Raw genomic sequence first — 27077 nt, forward strand, 5'->3', positions numbered from 1 at the left:
ACGACGATGGTCGGCCTTTTGTAGAACAATAATGAAACAAACTAAGGATACGAGGATTTTACCAACGAATCGATATAACGAGTAACATTTGGAAAATTTGGAAAATTGGCTACGAAATCCTACGTATCATACGAAATCAACCGGCAGATTGAACGCCGGCCGGCATCCGTTCCAAATTTAAATTCTCCGTAAACGGCTCATGGTGGACGTGATTAACGTACATACCTTAGAGAACGCTCTTTCACTGGCACCGTCTGCTTCTGAATACTACACGAAACTTTATAGAAGTTATGCGTCGATCTCAGAAGAAATAATCGATTAATTTATTATCAAAACGCACTATACACTAATTCAAGTGATTTTACACGACGAAAACAACTCAAGCAGGATGAAAGAAGTCGCACATTCGCAATCGTCCGGGGCTCGAGTCCAACTGCCGGAACCCCCTCCAGTCGACCCACGCGGCATGGCGTGCCATTGGTCGATGCCCGCACACTCGTGCGCCAATCCAAATGTATCACGACTCTCCTATCCAATCGCACGTATTCACGACGATTCCAGATACTTCGACCGTTTGGCGGTAAATTTGACACTGTGAATTTTGCGCGCGTGTAATTATCATAGTTATTGGTAATAATCTCAGAGATTTATACGACGTTTGAACGATATAAAAACTGTATTCTTCGAATGAATTTTATTTGAGTCCCTAAAAAAGAAGGGTGGGATAAAAACAGAAAACGAATAAAAGAAGAGATATCATAAATTTTTACGTATCAAGCAAGTGTCTAGTTCCATAACGATTCAATTGTAAAGAAATTTGGAAACTGTATAAATATAACTAATTATATTTCTATATTTAACGCAGTCAAGAAATTATATATTAATATTTCGCCTAGGATATCGATTTTCAATAAATAAAGCCGTATGTCCTTAACAAAGTTTCTAATTATCATAGCCGTTGTAAAAGTATAATTAATTTTCTTACAACCCGAATTAAATATTAAGAAAATTCACCGACGACATAGTAGGAGTAAAACGACCTTGCGAATGCATGCTCAGATAAATTTAGACAGATAGAAAAAGAGGGGCGTGGTATAGTGAATAACTGCGCGCATACATGAACGGCATACGTGGCTTCTTTGGCACGTAAGTGTCATGACGGTTCTCCTTTTTTAATATCATACTGTACTTCGAAGAAAACAGTCGGTAACGCTTTCCTATTGCTCATGAACGAAAATATTCAACCTTACGCTCCCCTTAAACGTGACCGTATGTAAAATTCTGTATACAGGATACGTCTGAATTGTATTAACGCTTAAACGTAACATTAATTTAACATCGATGAACATCCAACTCGAAATATTCATCATATGTACAGAGTGTTTCGTTTAACCGTAAACGATGAAATATCTGCAGGATCGACGTTACAAAGGAATCGTTCGTACAAAAGTTGTTTGGTACACAGGAGGGCATTAGGAAGTGCAAATAATATTTTTAGTAGTGGAGGAGATATTAAATCACGACACCGTACCACGTAATGTCGTAAATTAGATCCGAAGTTGAATCTTATGTGACGTAATTCGATGGAATTAGATGGTGCAGTCACGCAGGGTTCGGCTACCAATTTACGTTCATCTTCGGATCTAATTTATGACATTCCGCTACACGGAATAATATCGTGCGACAGGTCGTTGTATTCACCCGAACAAACGTCACCATATTACGAATAAAAAAATACAAGGTTTCATAAAAAAAAAGAAACTATCTCAACTTTGATATCTTCTCCACTACTGTACATACGAAAAAATTATTTACACTATCCGATGCCCATATACCAAACAACTTTTGAAGGAATAAATCTTTTTGTAACTTCGATCCCTCGAGAGATATTCCACCATTTCCAGTTAAACGAAACACCCCTCCGAATAACCGTGTACCTTGTAAGAAAAAATAAAAGTAAAATATCAATGTTCTTTCCATTTGCGTATTAATATAGCCCAGATTCCAGATGCATCCTGTATTTCATCGCGAGACTTATTACTTCGTATTATCAACTCCATCTCTTCTTCCCTCCCATTCTTCTCTCACCTTCTAGATATGTATTTGTTACCGAAGGACGAGTCGAGGAATCCTCTGGTCGATCCGAATCTTAGCGAATACACAGCAAGCGTTTAACGCTTACATCAATGCAGGATTTTCATCAGCTTCTTCAACCGAATATCGTCTTTTTAATTATTTTATCCACCGTTCATCTTGCGTACTCGTTTCACAATAAATGTGTATCTTTTTATACAGGGTGGCTGGTAACTGGTGGTACAAGCGGAAAGGGGGTGATTCTACGCGAAAAAAGAAGTGGAAAATATAGAATAAAAATTTTTCGTTCGAGGCTTTGTTTTCGAGAAAATCCACTTTGAATTTTCGCTCGGTACGCGTGCATTTTATCGCGTCTCGTTATAACGGATCTCACTGTAGATCGTTGTCTCGATGGATATTATCGCGGTTTAAGTTTGTTTTTGCCGTAAAGGAAAATTAGGAATACATAATGAAATAATACGAAGTAATCGTACAGTTTATTATTACAAAAATTGCTGAAAATGTTGCAGTGAGATCCGTTATAACGAGACGCGATAAAGTGCACGCGTACCGAGCGAAAATTCAAAGTCGATTTTCTCGAAAACAAAGCCTCGAACGAAAAATGTTTATTCTATATTTTCGACTTCTTTTTTCGCGTAGAATCACCCCCTTTCCGCTTGTACCAGCAGTTACCAACCATCCTGTATATCGTTCAACTTATGGCGAATATTTTAGAATCACGATGTTCGTAGGCTCAGCCGTTTGCAGTTAGGAAGTTAACGTTTCTTCCTATTCAATTCGGCGATGAAAAGCCGAATTTATTTACGAGGGAAAACTTGCTACGATCGAGAGGAAATTACTTCTTATCGTCTATGCATCAATTTATTACCGTACACTTACATTTTATAACGTTTCAAAGTGTGATATTTTTTGAAACAAGAGTTTAGGCGATTACTTAGGAGAGTAATTAATAGTAATTAGATTGATGTATCGTAAATATTACGTTGTACTTTTTCAGACTGATCACCCTTCCGTACAAATGTCAAACAATGCTAAATATTTCGAAGATAAATGACAAAAGTCGAGGATATAAACGATGCCGGTTCGATGAAGGGAACGGAAGGGATAAGGAAGACTCCATAGAGTTGGGAGAAGGCTGGCAATTTTTGCGAGGCGGATGACAATCAGTGCAGGAAACGCAGTGACTGGCACAAGGTGGTGAAAGCCGAAGTGCAGCGGAAAGTGGGCCGGGTTCCTAGGCGATAGAAAGAACGCGTAACAACTCTCCAGCGTCCCACGTTTCACGTTTGTATTTACGAGCTGAACAGGTCTAATATCGGACAATTCGTCCAAATCCGGTCTGACCAAATTTGAAACTCGGAAGATGATAGCGAGAAAACGACAGTTTCTATCGTTCGAAAGGCTTCCTGTAATATTCATCTAGACTATTATCTTTTAGAAAATGCACGAAACGCGGAATTACGATTAGGAAACACGATTATGAAAATCGATTAACAAGTCGTATACGATTGCGCGCGAAATCTGCATCGCGAGGGTAAAGAGGTTTTGCGAAGAACGTCGCACGGTTTAGGAAAATGATCGAAGAAATTGTTTTTAATGCTAACTTTAAGTTAAAGGTTACATCTTACATCGTAACACATTTTTGACGCTTTTTACCACAACTTATCGACTACCGAGAGCAAGAACAATTAATTAGAGAATTAAAGAAGCTGTACAAAATGTTTGTTCTTCTGAAAACGTGCGGTTGGTGAACTTGTACCATCAATTCAAATTCACCATCAATTTACGGCTTCAAATTATTATTGCATCGTGTGTAACCTTGTTTTCATCTGTTAGAACTTAAATCTGTTAGCTTAATTTTTACGTATCGTACTTAAATAATTTATACTGCTAGCAATTTCTTCTTCGTGTCGCAACTGTGAAAAAGAATTTCACATTATCCGTTGCGATCTAACGATAGACACTTGCGTGTAGCGTAGCCCGATGAAAGCTCTTTTAAAATACTTATTTCAAATTTAAATAGTAATTTAAATAGTTGGAATTTAAATACCTTCTCGAAACGTTCGTTAGTGCGTAAAATAATGCGAGTTTCGCGCAACGACGGTATCGATCCTCTTTCTAACCGGTTTCTTGGAATCACCAAAATCCAGCGTTCCAGCGCAAAAGGAATATGGTAAAATACATAGGACGAAAAGCGTTACGAGAAAAGGCGTTGTTAACCGGCTATCTTTCTCGTACAAAATAAACTTATGCCTTTCTTTTCCTTTTAACTCGTTCACGCGCGATAGATCTCATTTTCTAATTATCATTGCATAGCTGTTGATATCTTAAAATTATCGATTATATTCGCATCAGTCTTTTACACGGATTGCAAAAATTGAATTCTTTCCGTCTGTTGTCGCTCGATGTGCGTATAATACGCCTTTGATATAAATCGGAGAAAATCTGTTTCAAGCCAATAGACATCATATATAAAAGGTAAAGTATAAAAAAATATCTCCACCTTTCGATCCTGATATTACGTTAAAAATATTTTGTTCGTCATTTATGAAAATTAATTCGAATTAATCTGTTCTTCGCGTAAAACGAATCGTCAAACTTTGCAGTTCGAAACAAATATAATCTCGATGATAAACTTTTTCTCAAATCACAAATAAATCACAAATGAAAAATATTTTTCACGAGGCGGAGGACCTCTATTTTCGTTGCACCGTTTACGTACCACGCGATACGTATCCTGCGTAACTCGAATTTTCGATGTGTTTACGATAGAAAAGAAGACGAATTACGACTCTCAGCAGGAAAAAAAAACTTAATTCGAGATACGAAACAAAGATACCTGGCCTTAATTCGCCTCAAAAGCTGGAAAAATCATAGACCGATACGAAACTCAAGAAAATGAACTTGCCAAATAGCAAGACGCATCTCGCGATCCAAGAAGAAGTAGGTCGTCGTTTATAGAAACGCGATTTACTTTGTAATTCACACTTACTGTTAGCCTGCGGCGAGGGCGGAGAATCGTCGTAGTCCACGGGGCCAGCCTCGTCAACGACATCCTGCGCGTCATCCACTTGCTCGTCGTTTTTCACTCTCGTTTCTTCATCGCCTATACCTTCACCGAGTAGTTCGCAAACCTGGTTATTCATTTTCTCGTGAATTACCTCGTGCATAATTTTAGGACTTTCGTCCAGCACCTGGGCCTTGGATAACGCGATCTCATCGGGAACGTCATTGTCGTTATTATCGTGGACGTGATCGCGATCATTGTCGTCGTTGTCGTCGTTATCGTTGTCGTTGTCATTGTCGTCATCGTCGTCGTCGTCGTCGTCGTCTTCGTCTTCGTCATCGTCGTGTAAGTTATTACCTGCGATCGGTTCGTGCGTAACGTCGGTATTGGCGTTCAAATTGGCGTTCATCGATTCGTCCACGTCCATGTTGTCCAGAACGTTCGGGTCTTTGCCAGGTTGATTTTCGTCGTGAGCGGAGTCGCTGTCATCGTAAAATTCGTAGGAAAGATTTTTAACGGGCATCGTAGCGACGTCGTCAACCGCGTCTACGTCAGTTTCGGGACCCAAGTCGGAATAATCGTAATCCGCGTCGCCGTTTTCGTGCTTTCCATTGCTAGCCGCAAGAATGCCAGCATCGTCGTGATTGCGCGACTCTTGAGAAATCATCGCTTGTTTCAGGATATTTGAATTGATCGCGTTATGCGCATCGTCGATGTCCAGGAAAAGCGGCTTATCCTTCGAATTCATTTTTTCGAGTATATCATTCACTTGCAAACGATGGTACGGATGGGCGTATAGGGGTCTGGCTGCGATCGCGCTGGCTGGGGTTAACAAGACCACAACCACGGTAATGTTGTCCTCCGAACCTGCGTGCTTCGCCCACTGCACCAGGACCTGATACGCGCGTCTAAATCCGTCTGCAACATGAAAAAAATACCTATTCGTTAGCTCGATTATTTATTTATCCAGTTCTACTATTTATTTTAATTATTTATTTTAATTACTCATTACCAGCGAAACTGTGCCGATTAAATAAATAGAGTAACGTTAATTTTGTAATTACGCGTGTAATTCCGATATCGGAACAGAGGTGGAATCGTCGTTAAACGTTTTGTATTTCTTGCTGGTTTACGAGCCACGATCAAGCAAGACCGTGACTTATCACAATTGCTATTCATCCGGCAATTACGGTCATTTTTCAACGGATGACAGTCTAACGCGATTTGTTCGAATACGTACGAGGGCAGGGGGATTATCGATTTATAACACGAAGAGTTTCTGATCTTTCATATATTTTCCTTTTCTAGCGTTTAACAAAGCTTATCGTAATTTCGTTCGTAATTAAATTTCTACATACATATGTCGCGATACGCGAGTTTCCTCCTTTCCATGTTTCCTTCCTTCGCCTTGGTCCGCCTCGTTTAAACGTCGCATTAATATTTCGGTTATCGACTTAGTTTCAATTCTGTTCCAAATGATAACGAAACACGGTTCGTAACGAAGCATCGGGGTAACGGATGCAGATCGATTCGAGGTACAGTTTGTAGCGACAAAAGTACTGTACAGAGCTGGAAAGATGTTGAACGGGACGCTACAGGGACAAGGGATGTATTCGTATACGTAGCGTTCTCTATCGCTCGCTGTCGCTGTATGCGACGCTTTCGGCCAATACGCGTGCTCATCTTTATGATCGTCGAGTCTATGAAAAATAACCAATCAGATCCACATTCCTTCGTCTGGTAGTCTTTTTGTCTCTGCGATAGACTGGAGCGAGATCCAGCGACAGATTAGAACGCATGGTGCCACGTGGGCTGCGCGTGGTAAGAATGCATCGTGCGTGTGTGTATGTGTGCACGCGCGCGCGTGAAATCTGACAGCCACGGGAGCGCGATATGATTTAAGAAGCCGGAAAGTTTTGGGCGAATCGTTCAAGGATCGAAAGTTTTTCGAATCGTCTGACTCGTATCGTGATCACCGCGTATTCACTACCGTTTGTTATTAGCGTACTAAATAAATCGTTAATTACTCATCTCGCCTGTAACAACGAATCTTTCACCGAAATAGCACGCTACAACTAAAAATTCCGATTAAAGCGTATATTGTATATAAATCGTTTATAGCTTCGATGTTATGAATAATATCGGCTATTTTTATCCGTCTTTTTTTTTTTTATTTGTAATACGACAGCTATTTATGACAGGTGAATCACCTACGACGACAACTATGACTCGTATGGTCCGAAACGCGCCAACGAAAAATTACGTAATTGTAATTATTATACCGCCGGTCTACCGCATGATGTAACATAGCACACGCAACGCTGGAGATGCGATAGATAAAAAACGCTAAACGACGATAGATACTCGTTCGCACGAGGCAATTTTCGCGAAACAAAATGCTTCGTCGCGTCGAACAAAAGGAAAAGTAACCTTTTGCGCATAAGAAAAAAACATGGAACAAGAGGTAGAAACATATTTGTACGTACAATGCTTTCAATGCCGTTAGCGCTATCTGTTGGGTTGGCAACTAAGCGATTGGGGATTTTGTCATTAGGTGGTATTGCCAACCCAATAATTTGGGTCTAAATCTATCTAAATCTATCGGAGAAACTAAATTGGACGTACGTATCTTGGAATCGAGGTGTCGCGTCAGTCGATACTTAAATATACGATCGAAACTCAAATCTAAAATTTATCCTAAAATATAGCGGAAATGATGCGGTTCTGACGGATCACTCGGTATAGTCGTAAAAGCATATCCCGCTAAATCCGCGTCCCTGAATCCAAGTACGTTGACCCGTGCGCCACGACTGCGTAGGTTTCCTTTCCACCCTTTCCTTTACCCCAACTTGTTTCTTCTATTTTCCCTCTACCGATTCGTCTCTAGCTCGATTTCGGGCTTTTGTTCACGTCGGTGAATTCACTGCGATTCGCCGTCACCCCTTTTGCCGTCGTTAATTCTTCGCTCTGCTTTTCCACCGTACTTCTTCGTTCTCGCTTCTCCGCGTTACCGCTTCCAGCATTTCCTCTCCCACTTTCTTTCGAACATCGAAAGTAATTTAGACTTTGCGTCTAATGGATCAGGAAGAAACGAAGCCGGGCTTCGTTCGTCCTTTTTCTTCCCTCTACTTTCTCCTTTTATTTATCACGAACGTTTCTCGTTAGAAACACGCAAAGAGACATTTCCACGTCCAAGTATCGCGATAAGCGAGCGACGTAGAGTCACACTTGACACGATCTAATCTCCGTTAAAACGAGCTGACACGTTCGCAAGCGTTTCTTTCTTTATGGATGTGCGAGGCGTGACAGAAATTCATACATTCGTAGATTATTCAACGTCCATTTGTCGATGAACGGCTCGTTTTCCAGAATATCGTTACATAGGCGGACAAGTCTGTGATCGAAGTATCCGTAACGCGCAGTCGGAATCAATTTACCAAGTCGATCGCCGTTCTCTGCGAATGAAAAGGACGCGCCTCGCTCGTGGATCGAAGCATCAAGAACCGTGCGTAGAAGCCAAGGGGATGCGTAGAATTATCGATGAGCAAATATAATTATGGAACGATCGAATTTATCACGTCGAATTTATCATCGGTACAACGCCGATTAAGCCGAATCACCGTGCTATTGTATTTACATATCACGAGTAATAAACGTTTGTCAAAAATGTCAAATTAGCAAGAGTGGTCTAAATTCTAGACTTTCCGGTAAAAGGACGGAAACGCGAATAAAACTCACTGCAACGAGAGAACGTGCTACCAACATCCCGATGAGAAGTTACCTCTTCGTCGTGCCATGTACTCCACGCACGAGAAGAGTTTAAATTACACGGAAATATTGGATTACGTGTGCCACGGTAATGCAACAGCGGTTAGACAATAGACGGTTGTGTTAACACCAGTTCCCTTTATTCTATATTATTTGTACATAACTTCCTCGCGATATGTTTCTGCAAAGTCTTGGAACAGAAGGAAAGTCGAGTCATATTCTACGAATTCCTTAACAAAAATTCGTTCACATCTAATCTGCGTTATTTCCAGGAGGAACTCGTTGAAAAGCGCGTATCGTACTTTTTTTTCGAGTAATCGAAAGAATTCGACGAACGTTCGGCAATAAGCGAGTTTAGATATCCATTTGACGCCGTATCGATAGCGACTATCCGAGTCGTTCATTATCGGATCGGATAGTCACTGTCGATGGTTTTAATTTTTGCGAAAAAAACTCTGGAAAGCAAATCGCGACGGTTTTACATAGGCACTGTCAAATGAACACCTATCTATAGCTTCTCGTCAAGCTTTTGTCGACAAAAGTCTTGTATTATAAAACGCGCAAGCTGCGACAAATTAGAATACGACCGGGTTATCGGTCTTGCGATCAGAACGACGATCCCAGAAATATTTTTCACGCTTGCTATAAATCGAACGCTTGCGAATGCCGTCGAATTTCGACGGAAATTCGTAGGTTGCGTCGAGCAAACTATTATCGATCGGACCCCTTAAAAAACGGGCGTGACAGACGGTTGGCGCTGTGTTTGTATTCCATCGTTTCGGATGGACATTCGACCGATCGATAATCCGAGACCGCTCGCGGCAATTACGTACTTTTAGTTTGTTTCGCACGAAAGACGGCGTATAATTCGGGATCAGCCAGAGAAACGGCTCGAACATAATTCCTCGATCGCCGATATTTCGAAAAATTATTAAATCATCGCGGATGAAACAGTCGAGTTTGATAAATATTCGCAAAAAGGGAAACGATAGTTTTTTCATACGTCGTCGAGCTATCGCCACGTTGAACAGACCCCTACGGAGGTTTTAGTTGGCAGCACTGTTTACGAAAAAGTTACTATCAGAAAAAGGTCTACACAAAAGCGTAAACATCGATCGTTTACTTATCGACACGGTAATACGCGTCGATAAATAAAAGCGTGAGCGGAGCCTTTTCCGAGAAGAGTCTAACCTGACGAACGCCGAATCTAACTTTGAGTTAATCTTCAAGCTAGTTTAGGTGTTTTTGTACAAACTTTTTTTGACGGTAACTTCTTCGAGAATGGCGTCGCCTCTCCGTTAAAATCCTAGCAACGCTGCTCAGAGAAATGACCTTGACGATATACTAAAAAATTAACGAAATCGGAATATGTACGTGTTCACCGAATTTCCAATAACGTGGAAAATATTTCTCGACGAAAGTACCACCCATCCGTTGCATACGCGTGGAAGGTATCGATAATTAGAATTTAATTGTATTGTGCTTATCTATAATTACAGATATAATTATAATCAAGGAATAAAAAGAAAGCGGGCCAATTCACTGGCGATCGCAAGCGAAACTCTCTTCTACGAGGCTTTGCTGCCTTCGAACTATTACCGTATCTAAGCAATATGAATTATATAGGTGATGCGCGCATAAATCAAGCTCCGCTCGCGGAACGATCGTTGAACCAATGCTCAACGGCCCTGACCGTCGGTATCGCTAGCTTTTCTCGCCATCTTTTCATGAAAATTTTACTATACGCGATATTCTTATCTGCTTGAAACAGAACACGTGAGAATTTTCGCCCGTCGATCTACTCGCGTATTCGAAGGGAAAAAAGAAAAATATTTTTGAATCAGAGTTCTATCGCGTTCCATGAAAATAGGTTTCTACGTAGAAACGTAAAAACGTAGGATGGTAACTCCGGCGACGTATATGATCGTATTCCGAGCGTCTGTTAAATCATTTGTTTAGCACGTGCGATTGTACTTAATGATTTGGACAGCCACGAACGTTTTTCAATGTGCTTACGTCGAAGTAACGATTCCGTTTTAACAGCGCGACGTTCGATACAAGACTCTCGTGAAAGAACGCTTTATTATAAAGCTAACACGTATATTTTTGCCTTTCTTAAATAAATCCATCTCTGGTGACAAGAGCAAGGCCCGCGTGCATTCGTAGCGCTGAATGATCGCTTTATCCCCGTTCGCTGTAATGGCCGGTGTCAAACTTCCAGCTACACCGTATCGTCAACGGTTTCGAACACTTTATATCCTGCACTTTAAATACTGTCTTGAATTTACTTAACCTAGTTCCGCGCAACTCTAAAACATCTGCAGCTCTGCGCTTTTATTTCGGATAGACGTGTGCGTTTCGTGTTACGTAATTTATAGACCGAGCTTCTAAAAAGAATATCGTATATGTAAAATCGTCTGCAACGTACATATAACGCGGTATATATCAAATTATGCCAGCAATTGGTCCGAGAGTGAACGAAGACAGTGGTGGCTCGGTGGATAAACGCTTACAGCGCCCTTTTTGCGCGTTGAAGGCGCCGTTTAAACGATTACCACTTTATGATTTACAATGCATATTCTGTGTTAAAAATTGAGTCTCAACCATGACACAGCGAGAGAGATAACGAGATGACACATTGCGAACAAATTGATTATCGTCACGCTGAACGTTTCGTACGCTTCGAATCGCTGCTTTAAAACACCGCGATTCCATCCCAATATACGATAATTCGATGACTATACAGAATCGTCGATTTCTTTGATTCCATATCAAATACACCGCAAATCCATAAAACACAAGCGAAATAATCATGTCACTCGTATCCAATCGGGAATCAGCGAGTGACGAGGTCTCGACAAGGTTTTAACCTCAATCTTCTTAAGAATCAGATCTCAAACGAAAGACTTATTTTTCCACGTAAACGTCCAACCATCTATTCCGTATTATTCGTCTGCATATCGTCGACGCGTAAAGAAGGAAAATTCATCGTTTAGAAAATCAGCGTGAAATAGAAAGTAGTTTAAAGAAGAGAACGGTCAACGAATCGAATATGTAGCAGCTATGTGGAAATTCTTATCTTTTTCAATTTAATCGATGGCTTTTAGGTTTCGGGAGTCTATAATGAAATATCGTCTACGCGTACTGCTTACCATTCGAAAGGGAAACCAGACAAAAGATAAAATATAGATCCCATAAATATCGCAGTCTAGTTACACGTAACGTTTTAACGTTGGAAATGAAGTTGTTGGCTGTATCGAAAAGAAAAGAGTTGTTTTAACGAATGAAATAAAAAACTTGCATCTCCTCGTGGTTGCTACATGCCGCAAAGCCGCGCTACGTGCATGCATTTTCATAAAAATGCGCGGACCCGTTTTCTTTCCTGTTAGTCGCGGCCGGAATGCGATGCGGCGTTGTGTTACGCTTTCCTGTTAATTCCGGCAATAAAGTCGGGTCAAACGTTCTCTCGTTCGTTCTCGTCTCGTGAAATTCCTGGATCCTTCGTAATCTAAATTTGTAGCGTTTTTTCTTTTTTTTTTTTTTTTTTTTTTTATCGGACGAATCGGACAATTTTCGCGTGAATTCTCCTCAAAGACTATTTTAGTAAATAAAAGCGCACGAATATTAATCGAAAGGACACGATTCGCAATATCGGCAATTTTTACATCGAAACGTTCCCCTCGAGACACAGAGCCATCGTTCTTCGAGAACTGAAAGTCTGCGATCGACTTTTAAAAGAACGCGGTATAGCGTGGCAGTGTGGCGCAGCGGTCAAATTTTTGTCTCAGCTTCGGTCCCGGTACACGGTGGTGTTACGTTACAGAGACCTGCGGCTTACCGCATTTGCTCCGCTTTCACGTATCGTAGTATTTTACGACAGCATAAAATGCAATTAAGCACGACGTCTATTATCGCCCTGTGGTCTGCGGAGTATGCACCTAGAGTTACCGACCGAGGAAAATTCGCGGCCACCTTCGGAGTGTCGATTTTACTTCCTGTTGCACGCTGATCCCGCCTCGAGCGAGTTAATCCGCGAATTTCGTAAATGTTTCATAAGACGCTATCATCGACTTTCGCAACTCTACTTACACATCGCGAGACGTCGTTAGACCGTACGTGTTTATACAAATCCGGTAAACATATCTTGCAAAAACTTAATACCTTGATCGACTTATCACGTATTACTTTACTTGTTATAACTGTAACCTTTGCTAACCCTAAACGAGCAATTGGAATTAAATCACGTAATAATCTCCGGAATATTCGCTTCTTAATCACGATGCCGCTCCTCGTATTTTAGTTTTCACGTACTTTTGCTAATGACGAGAACGTGGTTATAAAAACGAGAACACGAACAAACGTTTCATTTCGAATTCATTTCGATCTCAAAGGTTTGCATAAAAATCTCTTCGAGATTTATGATTGAAATTCAGAAAGCAGGAGACCGTACTGATACTAATACGTTCAGATAAGTATTAATTTAATCAGCAAGAGTTTATTTAACGTTCGGATCGCCCAGCGAATCCTGATCCCGAATATAGTACATAAGTACGTTGTTTTATGCTTATCTAATTATTTTGTTAAAACATGTTTTTTAATTTTAAGCGATACTCCGCGCGATACATTTGTTTTTATGTATCAAGGTAATAAGTAGACTGTGGATGTGAACCCTATTATTATCATGCAACGTATTACGAACTATAAATACATGTAAATTGTACATTTATTTTAGCCGATAGAAGTAATTAATCAACGAAGGTTAACGCTTAAAACAAGACTCATAGCTTATAGTATTTTCAATACACTTGTTGGATATTTCGCATATTGTTTGTATATTTTGGTGTATTCCTGCATTGTTTACATATTACATTTTCATATTTGACATATTTTAACGTATTGCGAATGCAGAAACATCCGTAGTCTAGTAAAAGAAACCGCGAAGCGGTTGAACTGTTGCAACGGCACGAGGTGAAAACAGGGCAACCTAACATCCGAAAGCTAATTGGTCACTAAATAAAATTTCATTGCGATAAACGTAGTTCCACTGTGGTTCCTGAGCCTGAGGACACCGGCTCGAGATTCCGCTTCGAATAACACTAGATTTCTCGAGCCACACACATCGCGAAATTTCTTTTCGTAAACGATAAACTTGTTCGATACAAATACATAAACTCACTGTATATTATATATATATGTCGACACAGGGAAACGAGGGCTCGAGCAAGTAGCCGCCACAGAACACCACTCGACGAGGAGTCGGCTTCCGATCAGCTGGAAAAATTATTCTTGTGACCGCTGATTTGTTCGTTCGGGTGCGCAGACTCCGGCCGGTTTCCCTCGCGTTCACAAGACGATCCGTACGAGGGTACCGTGTATCAAAGTACACACAGACAAGAAAGGAATTTTCTCGCAGATTTGAAACAGCGGGCGTGGCGTTTCGCGACCGACTGGCAGACTGCCGACCACCGGATGTCGCCACCAGACCGTTGCCGATGACTCACGCCACCCTCGTCAGGCTCAAGGCTTGATTGGTCCTTTCGCAACCCCCACCCTTCGGTCTCGGTCATCGCACGGAAAACCCCCTCGTCTCCTCCGGCCAACATGCTTGCCGTCTGACGCTCTCGCTTGCGAAGATACCGATCTGGTACGTAGCGTGCCAGGATCCGCGAAGTCGTTCGATCTTCCAATTTTTAAACTAAATTTTTTGACTTTTCAAAAAATCTCCGAATTTTCATCCGTTCGACTCACCGACGGACACGATAAACACCGTGATCCTGCATTCGTGATTTTCGACTACGCCTTTTCAACCGTATTATTTTCTGAAAATACCGTTTTCTACTTTGAAAGAGAAATTGTAGAGACGCGAAAGATGTTCGCCAATGTGCGCGTTACTCGTATTATAGATATCATAGTATGGAGGGCCACAATTGGATTCTCATGTAAGGATTGGGTTCCATATCGTTCATTAAATTTTAATGCTATTCTTTCGAATAATTCTTTCCGTTAAAACGGTTAAGCAAAAAGTTGCCAAAATATTTTTGTTTCTACCGTAAGGATATAACGGTCAACCATATGAGTACATATGTACATAAAACTATATGTACGATACACGAACCCTTGAAAGACATTTACTCGAAACATTATCGCGTACCTTCTTTCCACTTGGATTAGAATTTCCAACGTAAACGATATGGATTATTCGGAGTTTGAATTTTGAAGGACACGGAGAGTACGCGAACGTCGGAAAGTCGACTTGTGGGGCAGAAGACGACCGGAACAGAAGAAGCCCACGTACTCGGGTGACTAGCGTAGCTCATGCATATTGATATGCGCAATATTCAGGCGACTTTCGTCCATCCGCTGTTAGTGGATTAGCGTTCGACATTCTCGACGCGTTAGGGGAAATAGTAGTGTTCCCTCGTGCCGCAAACCATGCGTCACACTGCCCCCCTTTGTCTTTCGCTACACACATTTACCAGACCCTGCCATTTTTGCCCCCCTCCCCTCCGCCACCTACTCTCTCTCTATTGCTCATTGTTATTATAACGTTCCGTTTATTCCGTATCTATTTACATATGTATGGACAGCCATACACGAGTACGAGACACGTCATCCAGGACGATAAGCTCTGTAAAATTTTGCGATCGCCATTTCCAATGTTCTTACGGTCGGATTAACAGAGTACGAGATTACCAAGGATCCGTAATTGCATCTCTCTGTTTGCCGATACGACCTCTTCTCGCGTGCATATCGTTCGAACGCAAATCTTCCATCTCCTTTGTTCGATTATTTTTTTTTCTTTTTGTTTTTTTTTTTTTCGACGATTCATAGAATCGGGTAATACGATACGATTTCGTTTCGTAGCATTCGACTCGACGATTAAACGTGCCCGTACGGATTAGAACGCGAGAGCTTTTATCGACTGTTAGGTCAAACAAACAAAGGGTGCTAACGAGTAAGCGTCCTATCTAACAATCACAATAGAAGAAACGGTTCAGAGGTTAGGGGACTAAACGTGATTCGAAACTGTTGGCCTAAGAAACAGCGTTATCCGGATAGTTTCTCGCGCGCGTGAAACTTAAATCGATTAGCCTTTCCCTCTTTAACTGTATATATAGCATCATGCACTTAAGTACTAACTCGAACTAATAGTTTTAATCAGTGTAACGCTTTAACGTTTTAATTTTTATCTTACGGATAGAGAGAACAGCTTAGGAGAGTAGCAGCTAGGTATTTCTATTATCGAAACGCGCGCAGAGAAACCACAAGGATCGAGCGAAACGTCAACGTTGAACGATTCGTTGTTGTTTATCGCGATAAATTTATTCCTTCTGAAAATCGATCGAAAGCTGTACGTTAACGTTCGTTAAATAAAACGATCAAGGACAAAGAACAAAAGGCCGATCCAAGGACAGTTTAAAATTTCACACTGTTTTTACGGGCCATTGTAAACGCGATGAATCATAACTGCCGATTAAGAAACTACTTTCATTTTTTAGCTATTCGAGTAATTTACTGCCCGAAATAGGATAATATCCGCGAGGAATTTCATTGTCAAATTTCAGGGTGCCATTTTTTCTTCGCACAATTTTCTAACGAAAACATGTAATATACGTGGATACGTTGACGATACGCGCGTGTTTCTCTCACTTTTACTTCCATTGGAATGAATCGATCGAGTTTGGTTAAAAAATTCCGAAACGCCAGATACCGTACGGTCAGAAAATTCAAATTCTCTTATCGAAAATGAATTTGCTCGTCGAAAGACGAACGATCACAGTCTATAAATATTGGAAGACCGAGGAAAGGATGAAACGAAGCGCGGATAACGAGTAAAACGTGGAGGAGACGGAGGAGGAAAGGAGAAACGCAGCTTCCACGAGTAAGAGCCGCGAGAAGGATCGGTGTGGGCCACTCTATCGCTCTCAGAGTCGAAGCAACGAGCTGAGCGGGTCAAACGTGACGTAACATCCGGACGACTTCTTCTCGAGGTGGAAACGCTCGAAGGGAATCGACGAAGCGTGCAGACACCACACGTCGATCGCATCTTTTCGCGTTCTCCGTTACTCTCGCGACTTCCACCGCTTCGTGTCGTCTTCTAACAGTTTGACCCCCCTCCCCCGCCGGCCCTCCCCCGCCCTCGGCTCTCCGTACATTGCCACATCACATTCCCCGAGAATGAATCACACTCGTAAGAGAACCTGGCGCACATGATAACGCGAAAACGCGCGATTACCGGCCTCCTCCGTGGCTTGGCCTCCCCTGTTGCTTCTTGCACAGTTCGCCGCGTACCGAGCACACCTTCAGGAAAGCGTGCTTCTCGAGAAAAAAGGTATGCTTTCCCTCGCGAAAGCATCCTTTTACAATTCTAACAACCTGCACGAGAGAAATTTCGTGTTACGCCTGTCTACTTACCGGCTAACCAACTTCAGATTAACGCGTCTGTATCGCGTATCTCTATATCGTTTAATTAGTCCTGATCGACGGTAAGCAGGCACACGCTTCGAGTAGTCGAGCACCGATGCTTTATCGTTTCGTTTATTTTATTAGTTGCAACAATATGCATATAGCGAAATTTCTTATTTCGATGTTACACGTAGATGCGTATATTATATCTTAGCAAGTGGAAAGTAAGGATCACGAATGAAGATAGAGCGCACGAAATTAACCCATTCATTCATACCTTTAGAAAGAAAACGACGTTCCGTTATGCGATATTTATTATTTGTATACGCAACGTACATGTAATTGGTTAGATGGTGTAAACGTATATATATAATTGGTTACCAAGATTATTACTTAACAGTACAGATAAAGAAACGTTTCGAGAAATAGAATCGAATGAAATCTCTAACCGTGATCCTATTCTCGCTGTTTTCTCTTTTCAGTTTGTTTCTCTGTATCAGAATCCAAGAATATTATTTCGTATTCCATAACACGGTATAACTCGTAAATAGTAGTACTTTGGTAGATTTGCTAAGTCTTGCCTTATTATGTAAAAATACTTTATTACGACCAATACCTACCAATATACCTAGCGATATAGAAACTTTCGATATATTTAGATCCGTATTCATCTGGTTACCAAGTAGGTAGTATCGTTTTTACCGAGTTTGACATTTCGTTGCTTGCAAGCATCCAACATGCATAAAGATCTTTTATCGTTACGTGTGCATCGGCAAATAGGAAACTGGACAGAGTACAGAGAAAGGCATCCAAACTCGGACAAGCTTACTCACTCGGCCATGAATGCGCCGCCGTTTTCGAATTCTTTGCCGACACGCGGCGAGAAAGAAAAAGGGAGAGAGAGAGAGAGAGGGAGAGAGAGAGAGAGAGAAGAAAAAGAAGAAGAAAATTACAGCAACATTGCGGCCGTTAAATTGGCTAGAAACGCGGCAAGCCAGAAAATACGAGGCAGATGAATTGCAGTTCTGTCGATCTAATTTGAAACTTTTCATCAGCCTGCCGTTTCTACGTAAATTAGTTCAAGAAAGTAATAAATCATTTGAATCTTCCTTTTTTATCTTGGTCTTTTCTATCGTTAGTCTTCCTTTTTTTTTTTTATCTTCGAATAATCTATCGACGAGCGCAGAATACTTCTTTCACTGTGCTTAAAAATATCGTGTCACGTTTCACACAGTGTTCGACTAAAAGGGGTAACTCTATACGTCTAAATAGCGTGGTTCGTTCGATAGGAGCAAAATAACAGGCTCCAACCGTAAATTCCAATTTGACGAATTCAGAAGAAAAGACGAACCTCGCGGTCGTTAATCGACGTCTACAGTCGTAATTCGTCGAATTACACGAGTGAGTCATTGGTACTTGTTGGCAGTGAAGCGAAACCCATTACAGATCGAACGGTAGAACGTATCGGTATCTCGGAAAGCACGCAACAGATCGTTATCTCGATAGGTTTCGATTCAGACCGTTTCTACGATAATACAACAAAATTGACCAGCGGCATAGCCCGAAGTGCACGTTCGCGATAACGATTCGGTAAATACGAGCCACGTAACTTTCAGACACCATCTATTCTTCGATCTTATCGTAAATTGAACTCGGTTTGTCTTCATTCTGAATTATATAGTTGAACCGGTGCGCTGTAATATTCGTTTACAAGATGCTGAATCTTTCGTAGAATAATTCATTTTGGACTTTTTGTAAAAACAATGAAACACCTAATTACACGTATACCGTCATTGGTTTTTTTACCTGTAACTTCAGTGTTTCGTTTACGTATCAAAAACTATTATAACATATCGTGAACTAAAAGTATTGCCAACATATCGTTGACGATATACAGGGTAGTTGGTAACTGGTGGTACAAGCGGAAAGGGGGTGATTCTACGCGAAAAAAGAAGTCGAAAATATAGAATAAAAATTTTTTTTTTTTTTTTTAAATTTTTCCATCGAGACAACGATCCACAGTGAGGTCCGTTATAACGAGACGCGATAAAGTGCACGCGTACCGAGCGAAAATTCAAAGTCAATTTTCTGGAAAACAAAGCCTCGAACGAAAAATTTTTATTCTATATTTTCGACTTCTTTTTTCGCCTACCACCAGTTACCAACCACCCTGTATAAGCGCGTATTTTCAGGATTATGACTCGTTCTTCGGCACTTAGTCTATTAAATTAAATATTAAGCGCCGAGTAAATTTTATATTCGTACTAAAATCGTGCGATCGTTCTATCGTACCGAGCGAAAAGCGTGCAGAACATCGTGAAATAGCAGACACGCCCTTGGTATTTCATTAGAACGTTACGATCGCCTGACTAATTACGTTTGCTAAATTATTCCTTCGTGCCGTGACACTTTTAACTTCCACGTCAACAACGGTGATAAATTATCCGTTTCATTACATTACTGTCACATTTCTTCTTTTTTTTTATTTCTTTATACGCGGTTAGTTTCGATGTAAATTTTCAACTCTCCGAAAAACTGCTACGTACTGAAACATCGAGCCCGAGTACAATGAAAACGAGCGTTATGGCGTTTAATCGTTTCGCGCCAAGTTTTTAACGCATTCCATGAAATTGAAGGAAATCGATAAACAAATTCGTAAGGTAACGAGCGTTTATCCGTCGCGAATTTGAATCCTCTTCGTTTAGCGTAAGAACGATCGACTCTTTTTTAAAACTCGAAATCGAACGCAACGTATAGTACAGAGACGATGCGAGGCTGACACCCGCGAGGTTTGCCTCGCGAGACGTATAGGTATCTGCCTCGCGGCGAGACCGCCTCGAGGCGTGTCAACGATCGTCGATTTCTAGACGAGATCAAAGGTGCCTCGCAGCTCTTTAGCCGCTTCGTTCGTTTGGATGCACATTGAAATAACTTGTAAACGCGTATATTTAACCGCGGCTCGCTCTGCCTCGTTCGTTTGCCTGACGTACTTTGCTCTACGTTACGGCACGAGACGAGCGAGACGGCGGCTATCGGGTGAGACAGCCTCGCCGGTCAGCCCACACTGTCCGTACATAGCTTTATACGTTCTCCTATAACGTCGTACCTATAATACTACAATAGCGATGCTTGCCTGACATCTAACGGAACCTGTTGCATCGATAATTCTTCCTGGACTTGGAAGAAAGCCACCGATGCGATGAGTGCAACGCGTAGGCGTGGCAACGCAGTCAATTCCCAGAAAATCGTGATTTTTACGATAATATCCAGCATGATCGAGGCGGGTGGCCTTTCACCATAGTCGAGGAATAAGATTAGTTCCATGCACCGCGTGAAACTAGCAAAGATCAAAGGGGTTGAGCAATCTAAATGATCGGAATCCGTGGCAAGTGTAGCTGGCATTATTGTTGCGATCGCGAAGAGCAAGTGAAAGGTCGTGTGTTTAAGGAAGAGTTGCTGGAGAGAACAGTGGTGAGAATAGTGGTAGTGGCAGGCATCGGCCGAGAAATTCTATTCTTATCGTCGTTAAGCTTACCATGGTCATCGTGAAACCGGTTTTATTTTGCGAACAACGGCATCGCCCTACGATATGTATCGTTCTTCTTAGAGAAATTTGAAAATATTTCCATAAATCGGCGGCCGTTAAACGTCCGCCATATTAAATTTCTCCAAGTTCTTACAAATATTTTTAGAAAACGAATATTTCCAAAGGCGTCGCGTTCGTCGCGACCAGATGTGACTTCTCTATTTTAGTGGTTGCCCCTTAACTCTTTAGTTTCCTTACCGACCCCTCCTTAACTCAAAATAACTCGAAACTTCAAGAAGAAACTAAGGAAGAAGAGACAGAAAATTATTAGACCGCGGTAAGACAGGAATGTACTTTCGAAAACGAGGCAAGAAAAATATTGCTCGATTGTACGCGATATTACCGACTAATACCATAAAGTATTACAAAGCGAATAGTTAATAACGGCATACAGTATTCCTTTGCATTTTCCCGTTGCTAACCCTTAACGCTTTTTGGAACAGAGGAAAGAAAAACATTGGCAGACGCCGCGCGCAAAGAGATAAAGAGTCAAAAAGGTACAATAGTTGTTAAAAATGGTCACGACAAAAGTTTATATCGTCATTGAGATAGATTTCTAATAATTTCAGGTTAGTCGGAAAATAATAAAAAAATGTAAAATACGGTGATATTATCGCTCTTGTGACAGCTGCTGAAGCTACACACATAGTATGTATCTATCTACGCACGTATACAGGGTGGTCCACGCAATTGTTTCACGTTATAACTCCGTTATTCGGCAGAACCAAAAGACATAGGAAAAACGCTGAACGAGACTCGACAAGATTTAGCAGAACTGAAAGCAATAATAGAGAAGAGAAGGGCGAACGACAAGGAGGAGGCGCAACGAGGAGGCTAAGGACCAAAGTGGCGGTAGTTTTTAGTCGTTAATTGACGATTTATGGTTCCTAATGCTTAGTTTTTAGAGGTAGAATAAGCGAGGTAGCACGATAGAATAAAGCGGAAAATAGGGGAGGTAGATACGTAAGAAGGGAATTCGATGGGGAAGAGATGTAAAACCGAAAGTTGGTCCAAAGTCGAAAGGCACGGACTAAACGATAATAAGTAAATAAATAATAAATATAACCCCGTTATTATCAATGCGATCGCAGAAAAATGCCAAAGGAGAAAGACGAACGATTCGAAATATTCCACAAAGTTTAAGCTAAAATATCTTTCAAACCAACTAGTTTTCGATCGTGTTACCTTAGCACTCGTAATCGCGATAAGTAGAAAGCGTGTAGTTTTACTTTACTCGATTAATTTTTTATCGTTCATAGAACTTAATAAAATCGAATATACGATAGTCCTGTCGAAATGAAAGATCGGGAAAAGACAGAGTAGGGGGAAACGGATTCGTTGCTCTCGTTGATTATTCTTGCGAATGACGTAACACGTAATAACGCACTATGCTAATACACTGAGTCATTCGAGTACACGTAATTTTACTAGTTTTATACATTCAGGACGTGACACTGGTGCAATTTTGCCATCAACCGATTAACGTTTACGGAACTGTCGACGAGATACACCTACCGCATGAAATTAATCGCTTTCCTCCTTCCTGTGACAGACCTGTGTATGTACGATCTAATGTCTATATGTACGTATCTCGTGAACCGACGTTCTATCGTACTTAAGAATCTTCCACCTACTCCAATTCTTAGAAACCTTCGACATACGAGCCAACGTTAACATCAATATCGATAATATCACTAACGCTATAATTGCTTCTATCGCTGATACGATTAATCGACGCGTAATTTGGCTCTTGGATTTCGTTCTCATGGACAAAAGTTTGAAACAGAGCGTGACTCGACAAGCGATTGTACGATACAGCGGACAGGTATCGGTAAGTAAGCCGAATATTTGTAGATTCCTTGGAAGACTGAAAGAGTGCGAGAGCCAGTTGGTCCACGGAACGAGAAACGATACGTCGAGACAAGTCAACGTAAGAAACGAACGTCTCGATGAATTCTTTGAATTGAATTTCAATGAATTTCTTGTATCTCGCTGGTTGAATTTTGGGGAATCGAGGATATATCTCTATCGATCATAGAACGATTCGAATGTAATTACGACATGTAAATATGTGAGCGATGCCACATTTCCAAGCGCATCGAACCTGGTCCCGTTATTGTTACAGCTTTTTAAAAGAGCCTATATCTTGAGCCGAGTTAGACACGTTGGTGAGAAAATTGGTAACGACGTTTGGCTAAAATCCAAGTTATTTCCTAGCATTCCACGTTGCGGTAGGTTCCCCTCGGCATCTGGTTAATATTTAATTGGAGAACGTTTGCCTGGACAGATTTTCCCGATCTCTAAACAGAACGCTTTGTTCGCTCCCTAGCATTATCGTATCGAATTTGTACAGCTGTGGAAATATATAGCAAAGAAGAGAACCGACGTGATTAAATTCGAGGAATCGGCCACTGTCAGCCGCATTGCCTCTTTATTCGCAAGGTAATTTCATTTCTGCATACATAGCAGCGAGATTCGACCGAATCGAGGTATACGTACACATTTTTTATCGTTGGTTCGCCTGTAATACAAACGACGAGAATTTCACTCGTATTCGTCTGGCAACGTTCGTACGGCAAGAAGAAGAAATATCATTAAGAACAATCGCGAAGCACGACCACTTTCACCTGTCCCCTGAAGCTCCAAACCGAAGCCGAGTTGGGTTTAATCTTCGAAGAAACGATTTAACGATACCTGGAACGTATCTCCGGTTGAGTTCGCTTCACCAACAGATCGGTAGGAAAACGTATGTAGGGTCAATGACCCGGCACTTCCTCGATGAGAAATGCCTGTCAGCTGTTAAAATCGTTCAAACGGTGAACGAAATGGTCAAGGGGGAATCCGTGTCTGTACCGGCGCCTGTATTTTCGGCACCAAAAAGGTACAAGGAAGTTGTACACTGCTAACCGTCGATGCTACGAGTCGTTCGTTGCCCAAACGTCCCCGAAACGAGCTCTTCAAATTTATGTTCGCACTCGGCAACAGAAGGAACCTCGTTTCGATGTCGGAGACTACTGTTGGAAGAGCGCGTTTCGTTAATTTTACTCGTAAAACTAGTACAATTGCATGAAAGTTGTTAACTGGCCAAAGTACGAGTGGACGATACAGATCGGGTACATAGTTAGGAAGAAAACACAGCCTGTTTAAAGGTCTATTCGCAGAAGAATTTTGTGGTTCCACGTTGTCTTTATCCACGGGAGATTCTACCAACAGAAGCATCGCGAACGTAGCGAACGGTATCTCTAGGAACCGCGTCTCGTTCGTTTTTCACGAGCAAAAATGAAATTCATCCGGCAAGCGATGCAAGGAATGTCACCGTGAGTCAGATACGAGCGTGTATACGTGTTCGCATGGCCGCTAAAATTGGAACTGGCTGGCGTCATAAACGCAAAAAGCTACGTGGAAACGCGCTTTTCTATATACCACGTTTCCAGTCTGTTCCCCGATTTTCTTTCCATTCGTTCGTGAATCGATACAATTAACATTAATAAGAATTAAAGTAACATTAATAAGAATCTTTGCACTTTGAAAGAATAACTCAAATTGTAGCATACACAAATATACTAAGACGCGAAAAGTTAACGAAATTATAGTATACAGGGTGGTTGGTAACTGGTGGTACAAGCGGAAAGAGGGTGATTCTACGCGAAAAAAGAAGTCGAAAATATAGAATAACAATTTTTCGTTCGAGGCTTTGTTTTCGAGAAAATCGACTTTGAATTTTCGCTCGGTACGCGTCCACTTTATCGCGTCTCGTTATAACGGACCTCACTGTAGATCGTTGTCTCGATGGAAAAATTTAAAGAAAAAAAAAAATTTGTATTCTATATTTTCGACTTCTTTTTTCGCGTAGTAATCACCCCCTTTCCGCTTGTACCGTCACTTACCAACCACCCTGTATATATTATACTCTATTATATGGCTTTGTCCCGGATGTACGAAGCGAAAACGTCGTATGAGAGTAGCAGAGCGAATTTTGCGAATTTTGCGAATTTCCAGTTTATGTTCGATCCCGTGTCGTTTCGTTTCATCTTGTGACGTTTCTGCCTTTTTTTAATCGTTTTATAGGCTGTCCCAATTGCGCGGGGCACGTCACGCGTCGATATGAGACGAGCAACGAACGAACGTAATCGGTCGGCAAATGAAAACAGTGACCTAAAATCGAGACAGGTTTCTCCAATCGAACAGCATTTTCATCGTTGACAATTTCCTGAGTCACCTTGCACCGGTGGAAAATTACAAAGGAAACACGCCGCTGCGCTGGTCCAATTAGAAACGGAGAGGATATTGCGAGACCGCTTTCGTTTCCACGCTGCACCAAGCCACGCCATCGTTTCGTAGCAAATACTTAACGGTATCGGCGAATAAAGGAAACGAACGCGAAGCGTTTTGTCCGTAAGCATATCCTGATACACGTAATCGCGAATATATAATTCACTTTAACGAAAAAAATGATACGAGTGCACGTTTTCCATAAACGAGATACCCATAGACACGAAAAATAATGTATATGTGTGTGCATGTGTGAAATAACCTTATTTACCTACGAAGAATATAAACAAAAACTCTGACGTTACGAGTTGAATATCCAGTTAGCTGTATGTGTGGCACGATAATTACAAATTTACTCCGGAGTCGGTGCAGAATCGAATGACTAACGAGCAAAGAGTAATTAACGAGGAAAAGGTAAAAATGCGAAGAATAAATTCCTCAGAGGCACGCAGTGGTTCGGCAAATCTTTTTCTCAACTTTTTGTAACGTCATATTTTCGTTCCCAAGTTCTCGAAAAGAAGAAAAAAGAAAGAAAGAAATTTCTATCGATATCTCTCTATCTTTTGACCGCCAACTTGCGCCACAAATTTTCCTAACGTTAACGTTCGATATATTTGTACGTAAAGAGCAACGTTTCGTATTTATCGTAAATGTCCCTAGATCGCTATCGTAGGACGTTAAAAAAATACGAAAACAAATTATACGAACAAAAGGATGTACGTTTAAAACTCGAACGATCAAGGTTGTACTGTCAAGGTCGCAGATTTCGGGGTCGTACAATTCCTTTTCACTTGGGAGCACAGCCAACTTGAGAAGTAACAGTCGTTGCTCGTTGGTCGCGAACGTTATTAGACGCGATCGAAGGATAATTTAGAAATACGTTCGTAACGTGTCGGTTCACGAGCATCGCAGGGGCTGTATCGCGGACGACGAAGCGAACAAAAAACACGGTAAATAATCGCTGCATCTTATCGAAATTAGATGGAAGCGATCGTAAAGTTGAAAACGGAGAAACGTAAATAAAAATAAACTGAGAGCTAAGAGCTGAGTGTTTTCCCAACACAATTCCATATATCGAAAATCCCATATATAAAAGTTATCGACTCGAGGAAGTGAGAAAAAGCACCGGATAAAAATACTTACAAGTATGTCGAAGGTAGAGGAGTGTTTGGAAAATAGAGAAGTTTACATGAAAGTTTGGATAAAAGAAGAAGAAGAAGAAGAAGAAGAAGCTGGAACTTGAGATTACGAAACCGTGAGACGGGGAACTTGGCACGAGCTCGCTATCTCAGACGCTTACATTCATCGATGACTCTCTGCAGGGATTCTCTGATCAGGATTAGTCTGGATTTTTTTCGGGGGCTGTTCGATCGTGGAAAGAAGCAAAGATAATCGAAATGGAAAGTAAGTGGGCGCGGTATTCGTGTTTTCCGGGGGTTATCGCGACGCTGCAGGATTAAATCGATTAAACCATTCTGAATCACGGCCGATGGATGAGCGGGAAAATAAAAAGCAGCGAGATGGACGAGGAGGAGACGAGGGGAAAGCGTCCTTCGGGTGATTCACCGGGTTTGCGGTTAGGTTACTTCAGTCTGTACGCTGGCAGACGAGTGCGGACAAGTGGTTCTCATAGCTGATGCGAGATCCAGCGATCTCCAGTGATCTTCCAACCTCGCGCCACTCGACATACCGTTTTTCCATTTTGTCCGACAATGGATATTTCGATTATCCTTTTCCTCGAAAACCAATCCCGTCGTATTTTCATCTTCCAAGTTTACTTTTATTCTCGGCTATCCGACGTTAACCGTTAAGATATCGCATATTTCCACTTAGTCGTTTGAACGAGTTGAACTTTCGTTGCCAAATAGAATTTTTGACCGCTCGCGACGAAGCACGCCTCGAGAAAGCACGAGTCGAGCAAGCACGATACTCTCGGCCACACCC

At 41.4% G+C, this 27077-nt stretch overlaps 1 protein-coding gene across 3 annotated transcripts in view; it reads right to left on the bottom strand.

The window, feature by feature from the left end:
- LOC117234129 (titin-like) overlaps positions 1–27077 on the bottom strand; it is a 63979-nt gene that overhangs the window by 15070 nt on the left and 21832 nt on the right. For all 3 annotated transcript variants that reach the window (XM_033495054.1, XM_033495053.1, XM_033495055.1), the window contains one exon: positions 5087–6019. In XM_033495054.1, coding sequence (XP_033350945.1) covers positions 5087–6019 — 933 coding nt within the window. The remainder of the gene's footprint in view (positions 1–5086; positions 6020–27077) is intronic.

This window comes from Bombus vosnesenskii, unplaced genomic scaffold, assembly GCF_011952255.1.
Source record: "Bombus vosnesenskii isolate JDL3184/JDL3185 unplaced genomic scaffold, Bvos_JDL3184-5_v1.1 scf7180000013302, whole genome shotgun sequence".
NCBI classification, from domain to species: domain Eukaryota; kingdom Metazoa; phylum Arthropoda; class Insecta; order Hymenoptera; family Apidae; genus Bombus; species Bombus vosnesenskii.